Below are 26,909 nucleotides of genomic sequence, written 5' to 3' on the forward strand. Positions count from 1 at the left end.
ACTGAAACGTAAGGAAAACATTCTGCTTTTAAAATAAATTGTCGTGGTCATGAGAAGCAGATGTGGTACAGTAGTGTGAAACAGAAGATGAGGGCACGTGGCATGAACTACCGCCAACCACACCACGGCTGGGCTTCTCCAAAGAAGGTGGTATCGTGTATGTGGTGGAGTTGGAAGGGGGGTCTCCGTTATGAGCTCCTTCTGGAAAACCAAAGGATTAATTCCAACAAGTACTGTTCCCAGTTAGACCAGTAACTGAAAGCAGCACTTGATGAAAAGCACCAGGAATTAGTCAACAGAAAACGTGTAATCTTCCATCAGGATAACAGCATGTTTCTTTGATGACCAGCCAGAAACTGTCACAGCTTGGCCGGCAAGTTCTGACTTGTCCGCCATATTCCCCAGACAGTGCACCTTCAGATTTCCGTTTATTTCGGTCTTTACAGAATGCTTTTAACGGAAAAAATTTCAGTTCCCTGGAAGACTGTAAGAGGCACCTGGAACAGTTCTTTGCTCTAAAAGATAAATTTGGAAAGATGCAATTATGAAGTCGCCTGAAAAATGGCAGACGGGAGTGGAACAAAATGGTGAATATGTTGTTCAATAAAGTTCCTAGTGAAAATGAAAATGTGAAAAATGTGTCCTTTATTTTCACTTAAACCAAAGGAACTTTTTGGGCAACCCAGTAGTTAACGACTGCTGTAGTAGACAGTAGGACAGTGCTTTTTCTCAACAGTAGGAAATTTCAGTCTTACAGCTTTTGTATATAATAAGTGCTTGTGGTTGATCTCTACCATGTCCCAGTTTAGAAACTTACTATAGTTTCTTTTTCAAATTACTCAAATGGTTACATGTTCATCGGAGATTCATTTGAAAAATACAGAAAATACAAGAAAGAAAATTTGTCACATATAATCCCCAAAATAATCAAGATTATTTTGATGTATTTCCTTCTAGTCTTCTATAAGGAAAAAAATTGTTTTAGTGAAAAATATTTGATTTTTAGTGTTTCTGTCTTGAAAGGGAATGTGCATAGACAGCAAGATTGAAATGATGAAAATGATTTGTCCATCTGTAATTAGTTTTATATTATTTGTCATCAAAGAATAGCATTTGCCTAACAAGCTTTCATTGGAGAAGGCAATGGCACCCCACTCCAGTACTCTTGCCTGGAAAATCCCATGGATGGAGGAGCCTGGTAGGCTGCAGTCCATGGGGTCACTGGGAGTCTGACAAGACTGAGTGACTTCACTTTCACTTTTCACTTTCATGCATTGGAGAAGGAGATGGCAACCCACTCCAATGTTCTTGCCTGGAGAATCCCAGGGACGGGGGAGCCTGGTGGGCTGCCGTCTATGGGGTCACAGAGTTGGACACGACTGAAGCGACTTAGCAGCAGCAGCAATAAGCTTTCATAGCTTTATAGGCCAGGTATATGTAGCAGCTTCAGGAATGACATATTCATCAGGAAACTTTTTAACTCTTTTCTCTCTTTGTTGCAGATTGGTGTTTAATAGGAAAGAAAGTTCATGGTTTGCTATTGGCTGCTTTTTGACAATAGCTAGAGAGAAGGCAAACATAATTTAATATTTGGCTTATTACCACATTAGGGGAACTGGTTAGGAGACTGCTTTTAGTTCTGTCTTTTGAGTAACTGTTGTGCCTGAAAATCATTTGCCAGGTGCTTAGAAACCAAAGGCCTTGGCCCTCAAGGGGTTCATGGTTTAGTTAGCAAGAAAACAACTGAATTTTCTTCTGTTTCTCTGGAGGAAAAAATGTTAGATGTTACTGTGCATTTTAATAATTCAGAATTTAATAAAATTAGCAGGTAATACCTATCCTTTCTAACTTCTGGAATCTTTTGTTTAGGTGAGACGTGGAATCCATTAAAATTGCATTATCAGTTAAGAAACGTGCGGGAACGATTAGCTAAAAACCTGGTGGAAAAGGGCGTACTGACAACAGAGAAACAGAACTTCCTCCTCTTTGACATGACGACACACCCCCTCACCAACAACAGCATTAAGCAGCGCCTCATCAAGAAGGTGCAGGAAGCCGTTCTCGACAAGTGGGTGAACGACCCTCACCGCATGGACAAGCGCCTGCTGGCCCTCCTCTACCTGGCCCACGCCTCGGACGTCCTGGAGAACGCGTTCGCACCCCTGCTGGACGAGCAGTACGACATAGCCACCAAGCGGGTGCGGCAGCTCCTGGACTTGGACCCAGAGGTGGAGTGTCTGAAGGCCGGGACCAACGAGGTGCTGTGGGCGGTGGTGGCCGCCTTCACCAAGTGACCCTGCCCCAAACCACGCGTCCCCCTTCTCTCAACGGGAACCAGTCGATTTTCTTCTATGGACTTCTGGGTTTCTGCAGTTTGTACTTCCCATACTGTAATTGGCTTTTGTTTCCTGAAATGGTGGGTGGCTTTTTCTTTTGTGTATGTATGCAGGATTCTGCTGGTACGAGAGGCCTTCCTCTTTCTGTTTTGAAAAAAGTTTTACTGCCATATTGGCATTCCATTCCTTGTTGCCATCCTCACTGTTCCCCATTTCGGGTTTCTGGTGTGCTTTGACTTTCAAAGTACCACCAGTCTCCTCGCCTGCACATCTTTTGGATTACCTCAGGCTGAGTTTTTCCCGTATGTGCGTGTCCATCTAATGTTCTGCCTGCAATTCAGACAGAAGTCACAAAATGGCCTTTAACTCACCAAAGGTAAATATCTGTATCTATTGGGACATTTTATACATAGACCTCAGTTGAGATGTATACTTAGCAAATTATTTTTAAATTGAAATACACAGTAAATAATATAAAGTGCCCCTTGATTTTGCTTCCCATGTAAATCTATTGTATTATTACACTTGTTATAATTTTAACTATTAAGTCATAAAGGTCCAGTTGTTTCACACAGCCAGTTTGGGATGAGCTGCATTCCAGTTATGCTGTATATAGTTTGAAGTATATATAAATTGTTCCTTCTTCTGGCCACCCCTGCCCATCTTAGTATTTTGCAGGATTTAATTGGTTGTACACCTGGTGCCCCTTACTTGCTACAGTCATTATAATTTGGTGGCAAGATAGACCTCTCATCATTAAGGAGAGAAAAGATGTATGGCTTCATTGGTCCCAGCATTTTTTGAGCTGTGCCATTCATGGTACTCTTTGCCTATGCATCTCCTTTTTGGATTTTTTTTTTTTTTTTTTTTGGTCTTACTACTTTTATCATTTCTATAGAGAAGAGGCTTGTGACCAGTACTAATCTTGAGTACAGTTTTATCTTTTTCTGTCCACAGGTAAATTAATGTCTGCTCTTCAATATCTACTCACACTTTCTTGGGGGAAAACAATCAAATGTCAGTACTAGCAGATGTTGCATGTAAATCGTTAGCAAGTAATGACTACAACTCAGATGATTAAGAATTTTGTAACAGAAAGCTCTGCTATGTTTTAATTTTTATATACAATTATGATAATTAGCACATTCTAAGAATATAAACCTTTGCTTTTTAAAGTTTATTTTTACTTTTATCACTGTTTATTGGATCACCATTGGTTTCATAATGTAAATAGTATATATTGAACAAATTAAATGTCAAATTTTTTATTACCATAGTTCATGTTACTAGTGGGGCTTTCAGGTGTTTAGAGATTTTTTTGGTTAACCTTCAATGCAAAAGTACTAGATGGTGTATAACTCTAGAGTTGAGTTTTAAGGGATTCCCTAATATGTATACTATCTTTTTATCTGAAGTAATAAATAAACTATGATCTTGAAAGTGCCTGAATCAGAGCAAGCATGTTATTTGTATTTTGTATTCTGATTTTTGTGGTCTTAGTGTTCTTTCTGCTGAAGTTTTACTTAGCCTTAGTGTAGCGTGGCAGTATTTCTACAAAGGGGTTGGCAAACTTTTTCTTACTGTTTCAGATAGTAAATATTGATATTCTAGGCTTTGTGAGCCATATACATGTATGTTGCAGCTACTCTCTCTGAGTGAAAGTTGCCATTGACAGTACAGATAAATGGGTGAGGCTGTAGTCCAGTAAAACTTCATTTACAAAACAGGCAGCTGGCCATGAGCAATGGTTTACCAATCCCTATTTTAATTCATGAAAAAAGTCAGATTTTTCTGTCCATTAAAATAACCTCTTTTACCTCCAAATGATATTATTGGTGGTGATTAAGTATAGAAAGTATTAATTTCTTGTTTCTTCCCATAAAATGGATACTTGAAACTTACACCATGTCCTGGAATTTCTTTTTAGGTGAACATTTACTGTTTTTCTCCTGAAAAGATTTTAGAAGTGAGGTACTGGATGTTTCTGAGATATTCTTGACTTGCGTAGCATCATCTGTATTCTCAAGCAAGGAGGAAAGGGCCTCACCCGTACTTCCATCAGTGTTTGTTTCAGGACAGGGTGCCCCTCGGTTCTACCTGTGTGTGACCACAACTTCAGTATTTGTGTCTCCAGAGGAGAGGGTGTCATCTAGAACTCAGTTCTTCTACAGAAGGCTGCTGCTTCCGGCTCTCTCTAAGCAGGATTGGTGCGACTCCAGGGATGATGTCCTGTGTGGAAGGTGCAGTGTGTCCACAGGTTTATGCCACTTGTTCAAAAGCCTTCAGATCCAAGAATCAGACAAGAGAGTTTTAATATAATGAAACTTAAATAGAGATCTATTGTGCAAAGAATCTGCTGCATTTTGACTTCTTCATATGTTATTTAATTACTGAGTGTTCCTTATAATAAGCTGGTCTAGAACAGTGCTGTAACAAAAAGGAGAAAGGAAACAATGCATGCTCTATGCCTAGTGAGGGATTTTATATCTTGTTTTGACCTCCCCAAACTGCAGTAACTGTCTTCATTTAATGAAGAGCAGGCCTGGAGAGGAGGGGTTGCCCAGTCTCACATTATCTGGTAAGTGTTTGAGCTTTTTAATCCTGAAGTAATTGAAAACATAATTGCATTCAACTATAATTTTTCCTTTCTTGTTTTGGGACTGGGAGGGGGCTTCTTTCTCTAACAGAAACAAAACGAGAATAGTGGGCATGTAGGAAGATCTCATGGTGGCACAAAAGACAGTGATAAATGGATATCCCTACTTTATTCTGATATCCTGGTATAACTTACATAGGTTAATCTTTCTGGGATGAAAAAGTTGACTGTATGTTCTCAGAAGAAAGCATCATCGTCGAATGTCAGTTGGCCAGAAAGCCCTGGCCTGCTAAATGAACCAGGATTGGCTTGCGACCTCTGATGCGTTCTGCTACTCAGTTCTTCCCATTATTTGTGAACACTAGGACAAACCTTTGAATTTGGCCACCACTTAAAGGAAAGCGAGAGTGGCTGGTATGCAATTCAGTGGCAACATAGGACCAGTGAGTGATGACGTCCAGCCTGATGATGGATGACAAGGACCCATGACTGCCACGCACGGCTACTCTTGGCCCAGGAATGTGGAAGCCACCATTCATAAGTCTGTGAGATATTTACTTTTATGAAGTTTAATCTCGTCTCAATGGCCTCCATCTTAAATATGAACACATAGTCTGTCAGATAACATTGTTCCATTTCGCTTTCATCTAGAACAAGATAACTGAAAGCTGGAGGTAATTTCCAATTCATTGCAGCCCACTGGGTCCCAGAGTGATATCCCTGGCTCTTGTAAGTTCTGTGCAAATGTCGCATAGTCTTTAATAGGGTCAAGTAGGGGTATTAATGTTTATAACCTTTCAGGCTACTCTTGAGAGAGGTACAGATGGTAAAGTTAAATTGATATCCACACTTCCTCAGCCCAGTGTTAGAATATGTAGGCATTCACTCCTGCAGAGCAGTTGTGTGCTATGATTCCCACTAGCATCATATACTGGTGTGCAGTTTACCTTTTGCACTTACATTATGGAGAACTTTAAGCACACATCTTTCTTTTTAGTCATTTTTGGCTTCATGTATAACTTCTCCCATTAATGGATATTTGGAGTATTCTCATATTTACTGTTATAAGCAGTATTGTAAACATATTTTTGTACGTATTTTTATATTTTATTTCCATGGGAGGAATTAACAGACGTGAGTTTGCTCGAAATGTAGAAGATAAAGTTAAATTTTCTAAGATCTGTGTTAATTTCCACTTCAAATAATGTGAATGCGGGTTTCCCTACACCCTAGCTAATGCTGTAGAGGGTATCATCATTAATCCTGGTCTTTGCTAAGGTAATAGTAGAGGAGAATGGTCAAATTATTTTAATTGTTGAGGGTTGATTATTATTTACAACCTTTATTGGTAATTTGTATTCTTTTCCTATGAGTTACCTGTTCATGTTATTTGTTTTTATAATTTAGGATATTGATATTTTTACATATTGGTTCACCAGGTTCACAGGACTTTCCATGTTTTATGGATATTAACCCCCTGTGTCTGTGATGTATTTTCCCCAGTGTTTGGAGTTGCTATATATGGTAAGTTTTTTTTTTTTCTTAACCATTTAGTAAAGTGTAAGTTGCAGTGCTCAAGCATGGAATCTGTGGAGACTTTATCATACCAAAGAGATCAGCATGGTATTAGGTTTGGGGATATATATACACCTATATGGCTTTCCTTGTGGCTCAGACAGTAAAGCATCTGCCTGCAATGCAGGAGACCCAGGTTCAATTCCTGGGTCAGGAGATCCGCTGGAGAAGGAAATGGCAACCCATTCCAGTATTCTTGCCTGGAAGATTCCATGGACTGAGAAGACTGGTAGTCTACAGTCCATGGGGTCACAAAGAGTCAGACATGACTGAGTGACTTCACTTGATTTCACTTCTTATATATATATTTCGGGAAAATTTGGAGTGTGTGCTAAGTTGCTTCAGTTGTGTCCAACTCTTTGTGACCCCATACACTGTAGCCCATTAGGCTCCTCTGTGCATGGGATTCTCCAGGCAAGAATATTGGAGTGGGTTGCCATGCCATCCTCCAGGGGATCTTCCTGATGCAGGGGTTGAACCTGTGTCTCTTATGTCTCCTGCATTGGCAGGCAGCTTCTTTACCACTAGTGCCACCTGGGAAGTATTAAATGAAACCAATATAAAACTCACAGAAATACGTAATGTATTTTGATTTTTGAGTATATGTATAGGCAAACCTTTAATTTTATATGATTAAATTATATATGAAAAATGTCATAAGCAAATGTATAGGCTAATGGATTATTTTAAGGCAGTGTGTGCAACCATCACTGTAGCCAGGAGATAGAACCTTGCCAGCTCTCCAGAAGCTGTTCAAGGCTTCCTCCCAATTACAGCCTCCTTGACCCCTAGGACTTCATAGAACCATTCAACTTCAGCTTCTTCAGCGTTACTGGTTGGGGCATAGACTTGGATTACTGTGATACTGAATGGTTTGCCTTGGAAATGAACATAGATCATTATGTCATTTTTGAGATTGCACCCAAGTACTGCATTTCGGACTCTCTTGTTGACTATGAGGGCTACTCCATTTCTTCTAAGAAATTCTTGCCCACAATAGTAGATATAATGGTCATCTGAATTAAATTCACCCATTCCAGTCCATTTTAGTTCACTGATGCCTAAAATGTCAGTGTGTTCACTCTTGCCATCTCCTGTTTGACCACTTCCAATTTACTCTTTTACTTTTGCAAAGAGTCGGACACTACTGAGTGACTGAACTGAACTGAATTTACCTTGATTCATGGACTGAACATTCCAGGTTCCTATGCAATATTGTTCTTTATAGCATTGGACTTGACTTCCATCACCAGTCACATCCACAACTGGGCATTTTCGTTTGGCTCCGCCTCTTCATTCTTTCTGGAGTTATTTCTCCACTCTTCTCTAGTAGCATATTGAGCACCTCCCCACCTGGGGAGTTCACCTTTCAGTGTCTTTTCTCTTTGCCTTTTCATACTATTCATGGGGTTCTCAAGGCAAGAATACTGAAGGTGTTTGCCATTCCCTTTTCCAGTGGACCACATTTTGTCAGCAAATTTGGAAAAGGTCAGTTTTCATTCCAGTCCCAAAGAAGGGCAATGCCAAAGAATGTTCATACTACCACACAATTGCACTCATCTCACACACTAGCAAAGTAATGCTCAAAATTCTCCAAGTGAGGCTTCACAGTATGTGACCCGTGAACTTCCATATGTTCAAGCTGGTTTTAGAAAAGGCAGAGGAACCAGAGATCAAATTGTCAACATTTGTTAGATCATGGAAAAAGCAAGAGAGTTCCAGAAAAACATCTACTTCTGCTTTATTAATTACGCCAAAGCCTTTGACTATGTAGATAACAACAAACTGTGGAAAATTCTTCAGGAGATGGGAATACCAGACCACTTTAGAAATCTATGCAGGTCAAGAAACAACAGATCTAGACATGGAACAACAGACTGGTTTCAAATCGGGAAAGGAGTATGTCAAGGATGTGTATTGTCACCCTGTTTATTTAACTTAAATGCAGAGTACAACATGAGAAATGCCAGGCTGGATGAAGCACAGGCTGGACTCAAGATTGCAGGAGAAATATCAATAACAAATATGCAGATGACACCACACTTAGAGCAGAAAGTGAAGAGTAAAGAGCCTCTTGATGAAAGAGGACAGTGAAAAAGCTGGCTTAAGACTCAACATTCAAAAAACAAAGATCATGGCATCTGGTCTCATCACTTCATGGCAAATACATGGGGAAACAGTGGAAACAGACTTTATTTTCTTGGGCTCCAAAATCACTGCAGAGGGTGACTGCAGCCTTGAAATTAAAAGATGCTTACTCCTTGGAAGGAAGGTTATGACCAACCTAGATAGCATAAGCAGAGACATTACTTTGCCAACAAAGGTCCATCTAGTCAAGGCTATGGTTTTTTCAGTGGTCATGTATGGATGTGAGAGTTGGACTGTAAAGAAAGCTGAGCGCTGAAGAATTGATGCTTTTGAGCTGTGGTGTTGGAGAAAACTCTTGAGAGTCTCTTGGACTGCAAGGAGATCCAACCAGTCCATTCTAAAGGAGACCAGTCCTGGGTGTTCATTGGAAGGACTGATGTTGAAGCTGAAACTCCAATACTTGGGCCACCTGATGCAAAGAGCTGACTCCTTTAAAAAGACCCTGATGTTGGGAAAGATTGAGGGCAGGAGGAGAAGGGGACGGCAGAGGATGAGATGGTTGGATGGCATCACCGACACAATGGACTTGGATTTGGGTGGACTCTGGGAGTTGGTGATGGACAGGGAGGCCTGGTGTGCTGCAGTTCATGGGGTTGCAAAGAGTCGGACACAACTGAGCGACTGAACTAAACTGAACTGAATTTTCAATCACAAATATCAATGTAAACTTGTGGACAACTTTTATGTTTTCCTTTTTTATTGTGGTAAAATACCTGTAGCATAAAATTTACCATTTCAGTCATACTTAAGGGTACAGTTCAGTGCCTCCACTTTTTGTAGTTATGCTGTATCTGTTTTGTAAGAACATTGTCATTATATACACTAATCTCTCCCTTTTAACTCTTAAGTCTTCAAGTAAATACATGCTTAATGCTCACCACCATTCCTTATGTCGTCTATCCAGTCATCTTGCTTGTCTTGCTCTTTTGTTAGTAGATTCTTCTGGAAGGGCTTGTGAGAATAGTATACTCTGGGTTTTTGTATGCTGATGACAGTTTATCTGTAGCCTTTTATTTGAAAGTCACTTTGGATAAAATGGTTGAGGCACTTTTTTTTTTTTTTTTTTTTTTTTTACTATCTTAATGTTCTTTTTGGCATAAAGCATCATTGTCAGCGTCTGGTTGTAACATGATTTTCTTTTTCTCTCATGAATGCCTTGTTCTTTTTGCCGAAAGCCCACAGGATTTTTTCCCCCTTGATATTTTGCTGGTAATATTACTATAGTATGTTTTAGTGTTAGTTATTCTGGATCAGTATTTGCAAGTACGTGGTGTGTTCTCTCAATACATAGCATCAAATCTTTTTTTATTCTTAAATTCAGGAAAATTAAAGTTTTAGTAATTGTTTTATTCCCTTGTTTAGGCTTTTTTCTTTGGAGATTCCTACTTTTTTCTGGATCATGTTGCTTGGGTTTTGTTTTTTTTTTATATATTTCTATTTTTATTTTTTGGCTGAGTAACTAACACGTGGGATCTTAGTTCGCTGATGAGGGATCGAACCTGCGCCCCCTGCCTTGGAAGCACAGAGTCTTAACCACCAGACCACCAGGGAAATCCCTGCTTGCGTTCTTTATTACTTAACCTTTAAATGTTTCACCCTTTTTATCTTCTGTTTCTCTTAAGACATCTTATTTATTCACTGTGACTGATTGTTCTGGTCTTTTCTGAAATTAATTTTTTCCCAAGTTTTAATAACCAGTTTCTGAATTTTTCTAATTTCTGTTGATATCTTTCATTCATGTTTTGTGTCATTTCCATGATGTATTCTAACTCATTGTGAGATATTTTTCATTGGTTCCCTAGGTATGTCTTTCTGGTGTGCCTTTGTTTAGCTGTAGGGATTATATTGGCTCCTAATGCTTTTTCTTTTCTTATGGTAACTTTGTATGGGATTTGACCTAGATTATTTTCTATTACCCATATTTATATTTTACTTTGCCTGTTTTAAAAGGGAGATGCAGGACAGCATAGCTTTTCTGTGTTTATTGTCTAGACTTCCTTCTCTTTTCAACTTAAAGAAACATGGCAGCTTACTTTCTGAGATCTGGTTCTGCTACTTTACCCGCCTTTGTGTGGACCTTCTTTTTTTCTTCTCTATTCTTTTTCTATTCAATTTTGATCTGTTCCCAGTAGTTTCTCCTCAGTGTGGGGCATTGGCTAATCAGTTTTTTAAAAATTGTAGTTTATTTATTTGCACAGCACAAGGGATCTTTAGATGCATCATACAAACTGTTAGTTGCCATATGTGGGGTCTAGTTTCCTTGCCAGGGTTTGAACCCAGGCTCCCTGCATTGGGAGCGTGGCGTCTTAGCCACTAGGCCACCAGGGACATCCCAGGCTGATCATTTTTGAAAGTGAAAAAGCTAGTCAAGTTTCAGGGGCCATTATCCAGCTGGTCCTCTGAGCTTCCCTGTTGATCATGGGTTAGGGTGCGGGGCTGGGGTGTGCAGCTTGGGGCCATCACATGTCCTGTTCTTTCCTTGCACATGATCTTTATTCCAGTGGTTTGGCTGTCTTTGGAAGAGGAGGCTGTTTTAATTATAGTAGCTTTCTGATGGTGGTGTAATAGGGCTAGTGCTGAAGTTATTATGCTTTTTTATTTTTAAATTAAAAGATAATTGCTTTACACAATTTTGTTGTTTTCTGTCACACCTCAGCATGAATCTGCCATAGGTATACATTTGTCTCCTCCCTCTTGAACCTCCCTCTCATCTCTCTCCCTGTCCCACTCCCTAGGTTGGTACAGAGCTCCTGTTTGAGTTCCCTCAGACATACAGCAAATTCCCATTGGCTATCTGTTTTACATATGGTAATTTAAGTTTCCATGTTACTCTCTCCATACATCTCACCTCTCCTCCTTCCCACCACCCCCATGTCCATAAGTCTGTTTTCTATGTCTGTTTCTCCATTGCTGCCCTGTAAATAAGTTCTTTGGTACCATCTTTCTAGATTTCATATATGTGCATTAACAATATTTATGTTTCTCTTTCTGACTTACTTCACTCTGTATAATAGGCTCTAGGTTCATCCACCTCATTAGAGCTGACTCAAATGTGTTCCTTTTTATGACTAATATTCCATTATGTGTATATACCACTGTTTATCCATTCATCTGTTGATGGACATCTAGGTTGCATCTATGTTCTAGCTATTGTAAATAGTGCTGCAATGAACATTGGGATACATGTGTCATTTTCAATTTTGGTTTCCTCAGGGTATATGCCTCGGAGTGGGGTTGCTAGGTCATATGGTGGTTTTATTCCTAGTTTTTTTTTTTTAATAATCTCCATACCGTCTTCCATAGTGGCTGTATCAATTTAAATTTCCACCAAAACTGCAAGAGGGTTCCCTTTTATCCACACTCTCTCCAGCGTTTATTGTTTGTAGACTTCTTGATGATGGCCATTCTGACTGGTGTGAGGTGATATCTCATTGTAGTTTTGATTTGCATTTTTCTAATAATAAGCGATATTGAGCATCTTTTCATGTTTGTTAGCCATCTGTATGTTTTCTTTGGAGAAATGTCTGTTTAGGTCTTTTCCCCACTTTTTGATTGGGTTGTTTGTTTTTCTGGTATTGAGTTGTATGAGCTGCTTGTGTATTTTGGAAATTAATCCTTTGTCATTAATCCTTCATTGCTATTTGTCATGTTTTGTTGGATGATTTTTGTAGCCAATTTTGCTGAATTCTAATGGTTTTTAAATTGATGTGTTTGTGCTTACATGTACTGAGATACATCTATGCAAACTGTGTATTTTAGTTCCTACTATTTATACCTCTTAAAAAACTAATTGTACTGGCTTGTATCTCTAGAATGTTGTTAGTAGTATAGTGTTAGTTGCTCAGTCATGTTCAACTCTCTGTGATTCCATGGACTGTAGCCCACCAGGTTCCTGTCCCTGGAATTTTCCAGGCAAAAATACTGGAGTGGGTTGGCATGCCCTCTTCCAGGGGATCTTTTCAACCCAGGGATTGAACCCAGGTCTCCCACATTGCAGGCAGATTCTTTACTGTTTGAGCTACTTGGGGAGCCCCAGAATGTTGTTATTCAATAATAACAACAGTGAACATCTTTTTGTGTGTATTCCTGACTCTAATGGGAATGATTCTGGAGTTTTCCATTAAGAGTTTGAAGCAGACTTTTTAAAAAATGTCTTTCAAAAGATTTGTGTGTCCTACTGTTTAATAATTTCTTAATTTTAAATCATTCATGCATTCCTGAGTTAACATCACTAAAACTTGGTATTTATTATATTACTATATAATTAGATTCTATTGGCTAACATTTATAAGTTTTTTGTCCATTTTCATTGTATTCTAAGCATTTTTCAAGTTAAATTCACCTTCAGTGTCACTGACTTGTATTTCTATAAGTTGATTTGATGCTGCTTGTATGACTTTGGGTTTGTGAAGGTGCTCTCAGTTTATGTTCTTAGTTCTGCCAGATCTCATTTGATCTTCTCTTTTTTGGTCTTGTGCTTCTTAGTAGCCTCATTCTCTTTGAGTGAATTGAGAATATAAAACAGTTTGTGTTTATAATGTTCTTCTGATTCCCAAGGTAATCCTCCAAATTATTCTTTAATCTGCCTATTGCATAGTTTTAACACCCTCCCTCCAACTTTCCTGGTTCTTTCATAAGAGGCTGTTTAATGGAGGAGGCAGGGTTCTATTGAAGCCTGACATTTGGTCAGTAGTTGGTATTTCAGTGCTCTGTGTTTAAGCATCATTCAGTTCCTCCCTTAGGATGAGAAAGTTGGATACCAGCTGATTTTAATCTTTATTCAGATCTACCTCAGCTGCTTTGAGGGGATCAAGAGGAAGGGTGTGGCCTTCATGGGCTTGGGTAAGCAGAGGCTGAGTGGATCAGTTGAGCCCTTTCCTTGCAGGAACCTGTGTGGTAGGGGCTCCCCTGAGAGCAGACCACTCCTCCCCCGTTAACTCCTGTGACCCGCTGAGGCTCACGGGGTGCCTGGGAAAATCAAAATGAGACTCAACATCTTCAACCTCCCCTTCCCTGCTATTCTGCGGAGTGGAAATGGCTTCAATTCAGGGTGCTTTCTGACCTTCCTGGGGCTCACCATCTGTAATCCCCTTTCTTCAAGTTAAAGGCTTTGTTGACATTCTTTCGTTCTTCAGAACTCATTTCATACCTTCAGAACTCTCTTCTTCAGAGAGAGTTGTATCCTGTTTCATTGTCATATTGGTCTCCCTTTATTGTGCATAGTATGTAGCCTTTGACTTTCATAGAATGGGTTGTGGCTATTTCTATACTGTATTAAAACTCTCCCCCAGGAAAAAGCTCTAACCAAGTGTAGCAGTGGACTGAGCCAATCAGAACCCTTCTTTTGGAGGATATATGGAAAATTGGACAGGCAGCAGGGAGCCTGTACGTCCACAGTTCTGTGATACAGAGTGGGGCCAAAATTATTACAAAATAGCATTCATCAGTTTCTAAATAAATGGTGTGAAGAATTGAGGATACAGCTGCCAGCTGGTGGAGGAATGAGAAGCAGATCTGCAAACAGCGGTGGAGCCCTACCAGTGGGGGCACTGAGTGAGGACCCGTGACCCCTGAGTTCCTCCTGTCACTGAGGCCAGGTCATATGCTGAGTCCTATTCTGGGATTTCTGTGAGATGCCATCTTGCCTGCTTCCTTGGGCTACTCTAATCTGGTGTCTGCATCTGAAAACCAAAAGCGCTTAAAATAAAGTAGATGCTTTTAATTTCACTCTAAAGTAAGATCCTAGATCACCCAAATACTTCTGGGGAGCAGGTAGAAAATGGGTAGGGTTTTTAGGAAAAATGAATAATGTACTCATTGTGAAGGAGAGAAAAAACTAACAAGGAAAAACAACTGCAAATAGCATCCAGTTGAGGCTGGAAACCCTGATTTGCAGCATCATCATACTGTTGAGTTGTGATATTTTCCTCTAGGAATTGGCACGTAGGCACCAAGAAGCTGGCTGGTTGAAAGGATCCTGGATCAACCTGGGTGAGGGCACTGTGCGCCTAATGAGCTGGATGGAGATTGTTGTGTTCTACCATAGGGTCTAGTCTAAACAGAGAAGAAGGAATGCAGGGGGGAATGGTTTCTGAAGGTGAGAAAATTGACAGTTGTTTAGGGGTTAGGGGCCTCCCAGGTGGCGCTTCCCTGCCTGGTGGCTCAGTGGTAAAGAATCTGCAATGTAGGAGACCTGGGTTTGATCCCTGGGTTAGGAAGATCCCCTGGAGGAGGGCATGGCAATGCACTCCAGTATCCTACCTGGAGAATCCCACGGCCAGAGGAGCCTGGCAGGCTACAGTCCGTAGGGTCACAAAGAGTTGGTCACAACTGAAGTGACTTAGCGTGCACGCTAGGGATTAGAGGCCTGTTTAAATTGAAGAAGCAGTACCAGGAGAAGGTGGGGAGTAAGCTCCAGGAGGTTGTAAAGGTGTGAGCTGTGTGATTTATTGATTTCAGAGGTGGAATGGATTTGAGTTTGTATCATATCCTAGGTGTGACCACGGAAGAAGAGGGATTTGACTTCTTTTGCCTGTTCCTCTTACCCATTCAGGTCATCCGTATTTATCTTCATGTTGTAAAATGTTATTCTATAGATACAGAACTAAAAACACAAACAAGTAGTAAACAGTGTTTATTTTCTTAAAATTACTTTAAAAAGGTTGTTTATAGAGATGTGGATTTACATAACTTGGCGACAACATTTTAAAAATGTACAGGCTATTTTGCATTATTGCACTTACTCTTTCATAATATATAAGGCATTTTATTTTACATAAATAAAGGATAATGTATAATATCATACAACAGGTGTGGTGCCAATTAAGTCAACCCTAAAATTAAATGAACTGTGTATGGGAGGATAGAAATGAAACCCAACTTACTTCAACCTTCACGGTATATCCTTGCAACTACGATACACACATTGTAACAAAATTACCATCATAGCTTATTGGATGACTGACTGACCAGCTAAAAAAACCAAAACAATGGAAGTTTTAGTAGGACAATACCATTAGTGTTCACATCAGGAAGTGTGGGAATTTATTAGACTAATTAGAAATACAAGTCATGCCTTGGACACTGACAACAAGTAAATATCTTTCTATCTTAGGGTCAAAGTTTAGCTTTTGCTTCCTCAAATTCTAATTGTCGAATTCCAAGGGAAGCCTTCTGGCGAGGTCCACTAGAAATAGCTGATGACTTAAATATGGTTCAGTGAACCAGAAGGCTACCCTCACACTTTTTAGTTACAAGGGTTAGGAACTCTTAGGAGGAGAGACCGTTGCGTTGCTTCAGAAGCTCCTGTCACACAGACTGTGCATTTCTATGCAGGCACAGCTAGAAGAGTAGAGACAAAAAATTTTCAGCGTGGACTTCAAATCATCTCTCATTTAGGCAAGAAAGCAGAAGCCACAAATCTGACCCCAGAGACTTAAAAACAATCTAGCATGCACCTTGCACTGACTTCCTATAGTATCCTACCTGGAACTGTAGTAGTGAAAAGTAGAAGCTAAATTAATCAGGTCTTTCTAGCAAACTCGTGAACTATATTCCCTTTTGTATAACCTGTTTAAAAATGAGGAATCTGGGCTCACACCAGCCAGATAACTCAATCCCATCTGAGAACCTCCCTGGGCCAGCACCACAGAGGCTTACTGGGATCGGTCACTCAGAAATAGGTTAATTAAAGAAATCGCCCACATAAAACCTTGGCGTCACCATGCGTGCAGGTATGCAGCTTCACCCGTATTCTCAGCACTCGGTGAGCTGCTTTGTGCCACCTGAGCATGTGGCCTGTGACCACCCAATTCTGCTCCTTTACCTTGAAAGACTGACTCGCCCTCGTTCTCCATCTTCTGATTACATTTTAGTAAATGAAGCTGATGAGGGTCTGAATCGTTAAGAAAAGGTACAGTAGGAGGAGAGGCGGGCCCTTTTGGTGACCAGGAACAGCAACATTGAATGGAAACAGTTACTACAAAGAAGCTGGTGCTTCAGAAGGAAGAGCAGCTGGAATGAGTGTCACAAGCAAGCGTGAGTCACAACTGTGTTCTGCTGGGAAACATTTTTGGCAAAAGAGAGAATTTGCAAAACAGCAAAACAAAAAGAGCAAAAACTTCAGTCACTGAAGAGCTATGTCGTTACTCAGGTCAAGGTCAGGAAAATTGATCCAGTGGTTAGAAATGTTACATTTCTTAAGCTTATTGAGAAAGGGGAAAAAAGTTAAAAAAAAAAAAGTCCTCTAAAAGGATTATTTTAAGCTCCTCTACTTGGATTACAATCCAAGGATACTAAAAAAGATAACTGATTTCTAAAAATTTAGCTTAAATTAGTGGTTGGAGAGTACATAAAATATAAAAATGGAAACTCAGTGACAATGGTATTTTTGCCTGCTCTTTCATTGACCAGTCTTGAATTTCAGCATTTATTCAAGACAAGTTGCAAACTGGATGTAAGGTGCTTTCAGAGCTGGAACTTTCTGCTCATTCTAAGCAGCGAAGTTCATGGCTATTTAGTACAGTTTATCCAAACTGCATTCCTGTAAAATTGCCTTACGACGTACACTTTAGATCATGATCAATACTTCATGGTGATCAATAACCACCGATTAAACTATGCAGCCATATGTTGCACATTACACTCACTAAAAATACCACTTTCTGTATTTTGCTTTTTCATTTTTGGATAATTCCTGAGCCAACCTAACCATTAGGTCATAACTGATTCTCTTTGTTCAAGGGTCATGTTTTTCTTCTCAGGATAACAGACCCTTAGTTCCTTCCACTGAAGGTGCCTAAAAGCATTCTGTCATTTACTTACAATATTATATAAAACTAGTCCTTTTAGTTGTGACAGTTGTGTTGCCCTCAGACTTTGTTAGATCCCTAATTGCCAGGATTGACTATGTTGGGATAGGTGGGAGGAAGGATTTGGAGGTCTCATTAAATGTTTCAAGTAAAGAAGGGCATGCCACATCTTGTGTCCCCATTAGGAAACATGACAGGAGGGGACAGGCACTGGAACGAAGTGGACCCTCCCAGCCTAAGTGATCCAGGCAGAAGGCTTAGGAGTTCAGCTCCATGGCTGCTGCTTCACATGTGAGCAAAAAAAGCTGGGGAGTTTGATAGTCTTCCCCACACCAGTGCTGCTCTGTTGTTTCAGGAGCCCATGGTTTAGAGAAGTCGTTTTGATTTGCCGAAGAAAGGAATTGAGAAAAGAAGATTCCAGGTTAAAAAAAAAAAAAAGTAACAAGCACTGTTGTGTCACTACCAGTGCTTGCTGCATGAAGAATTCCTGTGCTTTCTAATTACTAACTGCACAGGTCCCTCTGGGACAGCCTTCATGATATTCCAGGCATCAAAATGCATCAGCCCCACTAGAGATTTCCCGTTAATGGCAAGAATTTCATCTCCAGCTTCTATTGTTCCTGCTTGCTCAGCTGCACCACCTGTGAGAATAAATACAGAATGATAGCAGGGAACTTTCATAATATCTAGAATAAATTCCAAGTAAACTAAAAACTTTAGCGAGAAAAATCTCTAAACCATGTGCCTGCCTTTAATCTTAGAAGGAAATTTTTCTTAAGACACACAAAGCATATACTTAGAAAATGAAATGTGGCCACATAAAAAAATTCAAATCTGTAACCCCTCTTCCCTTAAACATAATCAACTGACTAGGGGAAGATATTTTCATTGTATTTAGCCAACAAATAGAATGGGGGTTACTCTTCAGCTGGGCTAAAGATCTCCAGATCAATAATCAACCCACCAAAAATCCAAATGACCAATAAAAAACAAGTTCAGCTTCTACTTCTTAATAATAGATATTGGCTGATATATCCAACATGCTGAGAATTAATGAGAATTATATACTCATCAGTGACCTGCAGAGATACTTTTTACTTAAGAAAGCTTAACATATTTCTACATGAAGCTCTGTGTATATTATGGCAAGTTGATGAGCTTTGGAAAAGACAGGGTTTGCACCCCCTTCTATATACTCTTGCACATAAACATCTAAAACAATCATATTAAAGAAGAAATGCATGGAAGAAAGGACATTGAAAGAGAAAAATACCTAAGTTTGAAAAGAATTTTCTCAAATGTTTAACTGGATCTCAAAACACTGAGCAGATAGATCTTTTTGTCCTAGATTTTTGAAAATCATCTTTATTATTTGAAATGATTATAAAGACAAAATAATAAAAATATAGCCGGAAGAAAGGAAGTTCAAATGCAACCCATTTGAGGACAAAACACTTTATGTTGTTAATGACAGACAGATACTGTTATCAGAAAAGAGATAAGCCCTCACCAATGCCAGGCCTACAAAGAACAAGGAGACTGAGTTAGTCCTAATCATTGCTTTCTCAAGATACACATTTTTGGAAGTCTCAAAGCACTGATGTCTAACAGACCCAATTAACATGGTGTTGGCATAGTTCCTGTTCTAGGAATATTAACTAAAGGCCCCAAGCAGGTTATCTGGAACCATAAATTTTCTGGGTGTTCATCTGACTCTAAGGATATGTGGATTCCAACCAACAGGAGGCTGTGAGTTAGGGGCTGTAGGCAGTCACATTGGTTTGGTCTCAAGTCTGTGACTTGAAGCAGGTTAAGGTTTCTTAAAATTTCATTTTTCTCATCTGCAAAATGGTGGTAACCTATCGTGTTCCCTCACTAGGTTTTTACAAGGATCTAATGAGATGAAGCAGATGAAGTCCTTGATGAACCCCTCAGTGCTGTGCACACCAGAGGTTATGCCAGCTTTTGGACTTCTTATACACGAGAGAGAAGTAAACCTTCTTGTTTAAACCGTTGTTGTTTTGGGTTTTCTGTGACCTGAGGCCGGAGAGAATTCTAATTTGATCAGGGTGTGTCTGTCTATTGAGGTTTTAAGCAAGTATCTTTTAGAATAGTTTTATGCTTTTTCCCCAAAAACCTCTTGCATAGTTTTTGTGTAGCACACTTTCAGGCGGCTTTCAGTTATTACTGCGCAGTGGTAGCTTACAGTACTGAATGCACATCTAGCTGTTTTTCTCGTTCAGCACGGTTTTTGAGCTGGTCCCTGTTAATGGATATAGATCCTACTTGCTTCTTGAATTGCTGCACAGTTTTCCTTTTTATGGATGTAATGTATTTTACTCATCATTTTGCTACAGACAGAAATTTAAACTGTTTCATAGTTTCCAATTTAGCAAGCACTGCCAAATTCTTCCCCAGAGAGAGGTACCATTAGATACACTTTTGAAAGAAAAGTATGAGTGTTCTCCTTTCCCTACATCTTGCCAACACATCGTATTATGAGATTTCTTATTTATGGCCAACTTGATTTTAAAAAGATGATTCCTAGTAGTTATAATTTTCACCCAATAACTAATATTAGTTTGAGTATCCTTCCCTCTATTTGTTGACCATTTAGGTTTTAACTTTTGTCTATTTTCTGTTCATTTACCCAGATTTTCCCTTTATTTTGTATTTATTATTGAATTATAGTTATTAATATATTCTGGAATTAGCCTTTTGTTGATGTAAATACATTGCAAATATCTTCTATTTGCTTAGATTTTTATGAAACTTTTTGCCATTTAGAAGTTAAACATTTTATGTATGTGTGTAATATATATGTGTGTAATATAAATTATATACTTTTTGTATGATATTTATATAATCCTATTAGGATTTTAAAACAATGGTTATTGTTGATATACAGGAAATTCTGTTGCTTTTTTTGTATGTTGATTGTGAATTCTGCAATCTTGGTGAACTGTTTATATTGGCTTGACATTTGATTCTCTTAGCTTTTTTCCAGTGAGGAAGGAAGAACATATAATTTGCCAATAATGACAAACTACATTCCTGTATTTCCAGTCTTCATACCTCTAATCTTGTCTTATTGTGTTACTGATATTCTTGGTAAAATGATGAAAAGAGAAACATTTTACAAGCAGCCCAAACATAGCTAAAAAATTTTTTTGCTAAGTGCTAAAAAATTTTTTTGTAAAGCAGCCCAGACAGTAGTGATGATGTTCTACCTCGATGGCTGATGCTTCACACAAGAGGTTACAAGTAATTATTTACTGATTTTTTTTTCATCAGTAAAATCCCTGACCTTCAAGAGAGCTTTTGGGAAATACGATATTTAATTCATTTATTATTCAAAGAGTTTTTTTGTATTAGATAGATGTAAGAAATTGAATATTGCTGTATTGCTTTTAGTGTTTGGGCTGAAAGGCACGAAACCAAGATAAACAGAAAACCTGTATCCATTAAATTTTTAAGTAAAATAAAGGTAAGAAAAAATCTTTGGGTAGAGTGCTAAGCCTGAACAAAGAAACTAGCTTTACCGGTCTCCAGAAAGATTCAAGAGGAGGGAGCAGTATAATATTCAGAAATCCTTGAATGCCTTTTCCCAGGAATAAATCTGCAGGCTTGTTGTACACAAGAGCACTGGCAAGGCTTGTCTGTGGAACAGGTGCATCTTTCCCTTTCTCTCTATCCACTTAAACAGTGTTCATGGATTTCTAGCCTGATGCTAGACAGAGGCCAGGAAGATACCAGGACATCGTCTTTGCTCTGCTAAGAAGGAGATCTCAGGGGCACTCATCTCTCCTGCGGCTGCTTTTCCACTCTGATGCTGCAGATGCCATGGGATTTCTGGGCCTGGTCTCCACCTGGGTGCTGCTTTATCTGGCCCCTGGTCTTTTGGCTCACAGGCCAAAAACACCTTATTGAGGGGTGAGCTTCTTGGCCGGCAGAAGCTTCATGTCCTGTGATTGATCACGGTCACCCTTCACTGTGCGTGTCCTAAACATCACCATCTTGCTGTTTTAGGCTCAGTCCATTCGTTATTCCATTGTCTTCCTCTTCATTGGTGCTGCCCGTCTGATTGTAGTGAGCCAGCTGCAAATTTGCTGTGTGCTTTTTTAGGTTTTCTTATGCCTGAATACTGTTGTTTTTCAACAGTCGTGACTTCTCCAAATATTTCTTTTGCTTTATCTGGCATTCGTCATTCTCCCTTATTGCTCAATACCCTTTTGTAATTTTTATCTCTTTATTCCCTTGTGCTGCAGTTTTTAAGGTTTCTTCCTTAATTTTTATAAATTCTCTCCTTAAGGATTTAGTATATGTTTAATTCTGTTCATTAATTTAAATACTTTCTTTGAATACTTAAATACTTTCAGACTTTCTTTCTGCTAGTGGGTTTTTGTGTGTGTTTTAATGTATCTGCCTGCTTCTTTTGAATACCCTGTCTTTTTTCATGGATAATATTTTTCTGCCCCAGTTTTTTGATGGACGTTCCTGTGTATCGTGTCTGTTGACAATGTCCTCACGTACTCTGTATCCTTTTGTTTAGAGCTCTTGCTTAGGAGCGCTCTTGAGAGTCACACTCACGTTTTCCTGAACTTGGCTCTCTGTGACCCACTGCTGTCAAGTTAACAGGTGCGGTGTTTCCCCTTCCCCTGGTACCGAGCGTCTAGACACCACACGGCAGAGGTTCGGCTCCTGATCTGTGCCTGTCCTCTACTTGCCCCAGGGACCGTGAGCAAACAGCCTGTTTCTGGCCACCACTATTTACAGTTTGGGCATGTGCTAGACTGCAAGAAAGGAAGATGGGAGCAGTAGACATTGTTAGAATCATTGGTAAATATGAAATTTCTTCATGCACTTGAATAATTCTTCATTTTGTGATCATGGGCAGTCCCTAGAATCTCTTCAGATTCCTGAGCTGAATAAGTATATTAACAATATCAATATCAATATATATTATATATATGAAATCAGTATTGTAATGTAAAATATTACATATAAAATAGCATATGTGGGTATATATAAACATCATTAGTATAATTATATTATTGATATAACTGCTCAGCTCTGGGACCTAGAGAGAGAATTTTGAGAACTGTCCAAGATCATAAAATACACTGAGTTCACGAAGAGACCTCCTGTCTCCCAACTATTTCAGTGATATCTACTGGCTCACATATGACTTTCTTGAAATCCAGCATTTGCGATTTTAAATGCATATGACCTTGACCAATGGTAAGTAAGAACACGAAGACAGGAACATGGAGTCAGGGATACAGCCTTGAGGCTGGGGGCACAGACACTGGAGCAGACAGCCTGGGTTCAAGCTGGGTTTGGCCACTTACATCGGTGTGACCTTAGGTGTCTGTGTAACTTCTCAGTGGCTCAGTTTCTTCTTTTGTAAAACCGGGATGCTAACAGTACCCATGCTATATAACTGTCATGTGGATGAGCAACATGTGAAATGTTCACGCCAGAGCTGATGCAGTAAACCCTGGATGTCAGCATTAAAAACATGGTAAATTTTTAAAAACAAATTTGATTTCCAGATGGAAAGCACTGACATGCACATAGAGAAAACAGGCACTGGGCCGAGGACTGGGTTTTCTAGGAGATTACCTTTGTACACTCTTTTGACAAGCAGGGGCCCATCTCCAGACATGGATGACTTCCCTCCATCCAGACTCAGGCCCAGCCCGGCTGAGGTCTTCAGCACTTCAACACACAGAGCCTCGTGCGCAGCCGTGCTTCTCCCTGCTGATGACAGTGACCTGAGGCCCTGCCTGCCCAGGGCCCCCCGGCGTGTTCCCTGAGCACTCTCGAGTCCTGTCCACCAATGCTAAGGTTGGTCTCCCCACACCTGGAGCTGTGCTCCTGCCGTCCCCACCCCTCTGCTCGCCTGAGCACCTTCTGCAAGCACAGACAAGGCACTGCTGCCCAGGCAGAAATCCCTCCAGTCAGTGCACAGCTCAGGGTAGACTGAAGTCACGCTTCGGGAATCAGATTCGATTTCCTGCCAGCCTTCGCGGCTGAACATCACAGTCTGGTTCTGACAACCTGTGATACCCAAATGCCAGGCCTCATGTGAGACGTGGCGCTTCCATCCTCCTTCTGTGAGGGGTACCCCTGCTTCTGGTTGTCTGTCTGTGTCACATACTAGCTGTCTTCATTGCCATCTCCTGGCTCCACTGTGGGGAGAGCGTTTCCGTGGTGATGCCTGCTCCATAGCAACAAGCCTGTGCCTACTTTGTGTGCTAGTTTGGAGAGGCCTGGCTGAGGTCTATCTCGGGGGTCTGAATACAGATTGTAAATTTGCCTTTTATTTCCCTTCTATACTGTACCATTGAAGGATGTCTTGAGTTGAGTGGAAAGGGCACATAATTGCTTGGGAGGCAGGGGAAGGACCACAAACAGATTAAACTGTCCACTCGGGGTTGAGACCAAGGTAGCATCACCAACTTTGAATATAACAGCCATTCCTGTGGTTTAAAGAAGGCCACTCCACATGGTCTGAAAGAAACTTCCTTACAGTGGGAGGGGCACCGTTTTTCAATAGGTCATTTTACTTTCAGTTAAACAGGAAAACGAGCCCATACTGGAATCACCTGGGAACTGTAAAAAGATACTGGGACCCTATCCCTCACCCCACACTCACCCTCAGAGTTGGACTTAATTGACCTGGGGATTTCCTGGCATCAGGATTTAAAAAAGCTTCCTAGGCACCTCTAACATAAAGCCCGAGTGGGCTGCAGTCAGTGCTTGATAAGGCATAATCACCTTATCATGGGTAAAGCATATCAGATCTGGTAGAGCCCTGGGCAGGGGGATCTTGAAGAATAGGAATACGAAGAAATAAATTTATGCCCTATTAAAGCTGGTTCAAGGCCAGATGCCCTGAAGCTGCTATAGGATTACTTAATGATTATAAATTTCAGGACAGCCTTCTGTATCTGAGTTCCTGAGTCTTACAAACTCTGAAAGCTGTTAGGACCGAGTGCCCGGTGGTTTCCTTTGACAGCTTAAGTTTCCAGGATTCCACTGAAAATACACCAAACAAGGAATTCCCTGGTGGTCCAGGGGTTAAGACTGAGCGCTTTCACTCCCAGAGCCAGGGTTCAATCCCTGGTCAGAGAACTAAGATCTCATAAGCCATGTGGCCCAAAAGAGAAAAAAACAAAGTACACCAAACAGCTGAGACAGTACAAGGGCAAAGGTTAAGCATGACATGATCTGATAAGTAAGGTATTTGCTGGTACTGGGAAGGGCTTCGGCTTTCTAGAAGAATAAGAGCAAGACAGTGGAGCAGAGGGAAGGCTACGAACACGCCCAACACTGCGGAGGCATCTGGACAGGAAGAGTTTCTTGTTCAGAGGAATCAGTGCTGTTCTCGCCAAAACCATCACAAATAGCTCAGGCCACTGCAGTTGCTGAACTGATTTCTTACCTGTTCCAGGCTCCAGGGGGCTGGTCTTTCTGGACACCAAGCCCTTCCCGTTGGCTGTGGGAGGCTCCTGCCGGCTGGAGGGCCTGGGCTGATCACTCCCTTTCTTGATGACCATGAGGACATCTTTGTGCAGCTGTGCCTGGTGCAGAGCCTTCAGCACGTCCCCGTGGGCTAAGCCAGCCAGTGAGGCACCGTTGAGGGACAGCAGGAAATCCCCTCGGCTCACAGTCCCTTCCTGAGAAGCCGCCCCCTGAGAAAACACCCTGTGGACCTGCGACGAGGAGAGGGCAGAGCCAAATAAGTTTTTGACGGCAAGTTTTCCATGAGATACCAACACTCGGTTTACCAAAAACATTCCATGTGAGAAACAGGATTAATAATAGCAGCAGCAGCACCTCAATACAGTTTCACTCTTATTCTTGCTAGCGTCTAAAATGGGCCTTGGCGCTCCATGTGCGTGCCCAATCACTTTAGTCATGTCCAACTCTTTGCGACCCCATGGACTGGGTCCTCTGTCCATGGGATTCTCAAGGCAAGAATACTGGTGCTCCATGGGGCAATAAGAAAAAAGATGAACAGAACCGGGTCTCACCCAAGGAAGCTGACCTCCCTAATGATTTCAGAGGCTTCTTTGAGTGATATAAAATGTTAATCTTGAGAAAGAACTGATTTATAAGCAAATGCAAGTTTTGGTCCATTAGTTCTAAGGTCCATCTTAATCCAATAAAAGGTTTAGGTGAATATGAGGATGTAGACAACTGTTTATATGTAGCATCTTAGGTCACTCGCTGTGTGTTAAAAGTGCCTGTGTTTGTCAACGAAAACATTACGTAGCACTTTCCCCACTTTGTTTTGGTGACAGGACACCCCCCGCCACCCTGCATTCTTTGAACCGACTGCTATGAATTCTGTGCTGATTAAGTTCTCAGGCTGCTGCAGGACTGACCCGACAGCATCCCGACACTGTCACTTACCACAATTGATTTTGGCTGCACATCTGTCCCTCCTGCCACACTGAATCCCAGACCTGAGCCTTCTTTTTTATTCAAGACTATGAAGCAAATATCTTCTTTGTTCTGGTGAAAAGAAACAGAAACCAATATATTTCCTGTGCCAGAGTAAGGAAGTTTTGAACACATCCCCCCACAGTACTGCAGAGCTCGTCACTGCTCACACTGATGGTTAGGTGCTTCCACACGGTGTTGGGACCAGGGCCCATCTCAAATACCCTGCATTCCTCCTAGGTGGTGCTTATGCAGTTTCAAGGGTCCATCTTACAGCTCTAGGACCACTGGGAAGGTCTCATGAACCAGGATGGGGGCAGGGACACGGGACACTTAGAAGCCATTCTCAGCACCAGATGGTGTGTTCCCAAATCTGATCATAGCACATAACTCAATCATGAAAGGATTTCTTTACAGTTTTCTCAGTCTACAATTGAGCAAAGCCCGTGTTGTCAGTAGCAGAAGTATAGGTGCCAAGACAGGATAAGAGCACATTGAAGCCATAAGTTTTACACCCCCTCAACCCACCATGTTCAGCTCATTGGATTTTAGGTACAATGAATGAACTGGTAGTTAAAAAACACAAAGTATTTTGAAAAATGGAAAGTACATATAAAACTGTCAACTCACTGGAACTAGAACATTCTTAGTAACTGAGTCCTAGGTTTAAATAACAGAAGATGTTCCTGTGTTTTAAGCATCAATTGAAAGGTACCTTGGAATAAAGATTTTAAAATAAAATTATCTGGGCTAATTATTCTGAATTTTGACTTCCTTCGACTTTCTTTGCCCACATGCTAGATATGATTCAGCATCATTTTAAAGAGCTGTGTTGCTAGGTTTCCCTTGAAGTAATTGATTTATAATCCACCAATTCAAGGTGTTCTCAAGCTCAGCAACAGAAAAAGAATCTAATAATAACCAGGCTGGCTGCAACAGAGAAAGTGAAAATGTTGAAAGAGAAAACCACCTCTTTGTTTTGCTGGGAAA

The 26,909-nt window shown here is 40.5% G+C and overlaps 2 protein-coding genes and 1 long non-coding RNA gene across 3 annotated transcripts in view; 2 read left to right on the top strand and 1 right to left on the bottom strand.

Annotated features, from left to right (window-relative positions):
* The window catches only part of GOLPH3 (golgi phosphoprotein 3), a 50,135-nt gene extending 46,345 nt beyond the window's left edge, over nucleotides 1–3,790 (top strand). The window contains exon 4 of the mRNA XM_006055808.4: nucleotides 1,870–3,790. Coding sequence (XP_006055870.1) covers nucleotides 1,870–2,294 — 425 coding nt within the window. The 3' untranslated portion in view covers nucleotides 2,295–3,790. The remainder of the gene's footprint in view (nucleotides 1–1,869) is intronic.
* Nucleotides 3,791–15,272: 11,482 nt separating this feature from the next.
* The window catches only part of PDZD2 (PDZ domain containing 2), a gene marked incomplete in the record, with an annotated part of 385,834 nt that continues 374,197 nt past the window's right edge, over nucleotides 15,273–26,909 (bottom strand). The window contains 4 exon segments of the mRNA XM_045163655.1: nucleotides 15,273–18,106; nucleotides 23,091–23,225; nucleotides 24,916–25,186; nucleotides 25,890–25,991. Of these exon segments, the coding sequence (XP_045019590.1) occupies nucleotides 17,925–18,106; nucleotides 23,091–23,225; nucleotides 24,916–25,186; nucleotides 25,890–25,991 (690 nt within the window).
* Nucleotides 18,105–24,521, top strand: LOC123330601. The gene is made up of 2 exons (XR_006546622.2): nucleotides 18,105–22,103; nucleotides 22,198–24,521. It is a non-coding gene; the product is annotated as an uncharacterized LOC123330601 (long non-coding RNA).

This window comes from Bubalus bubalis, chromosome 19 (assembly GCF_019923935.1).
Source record: "Bubalus bubalis isolate 160015118507 breed Murrah chromosome 19, NDDB_SH_1, whole genome shotgun sequence".
Taxonomy (NCBI): domain Eukaryota; kingdom Metazoa; phylum Chordata; class Mammalia; order Artiodactyla; family Bovidae; genus Bubalus; species Bubalus bubalis.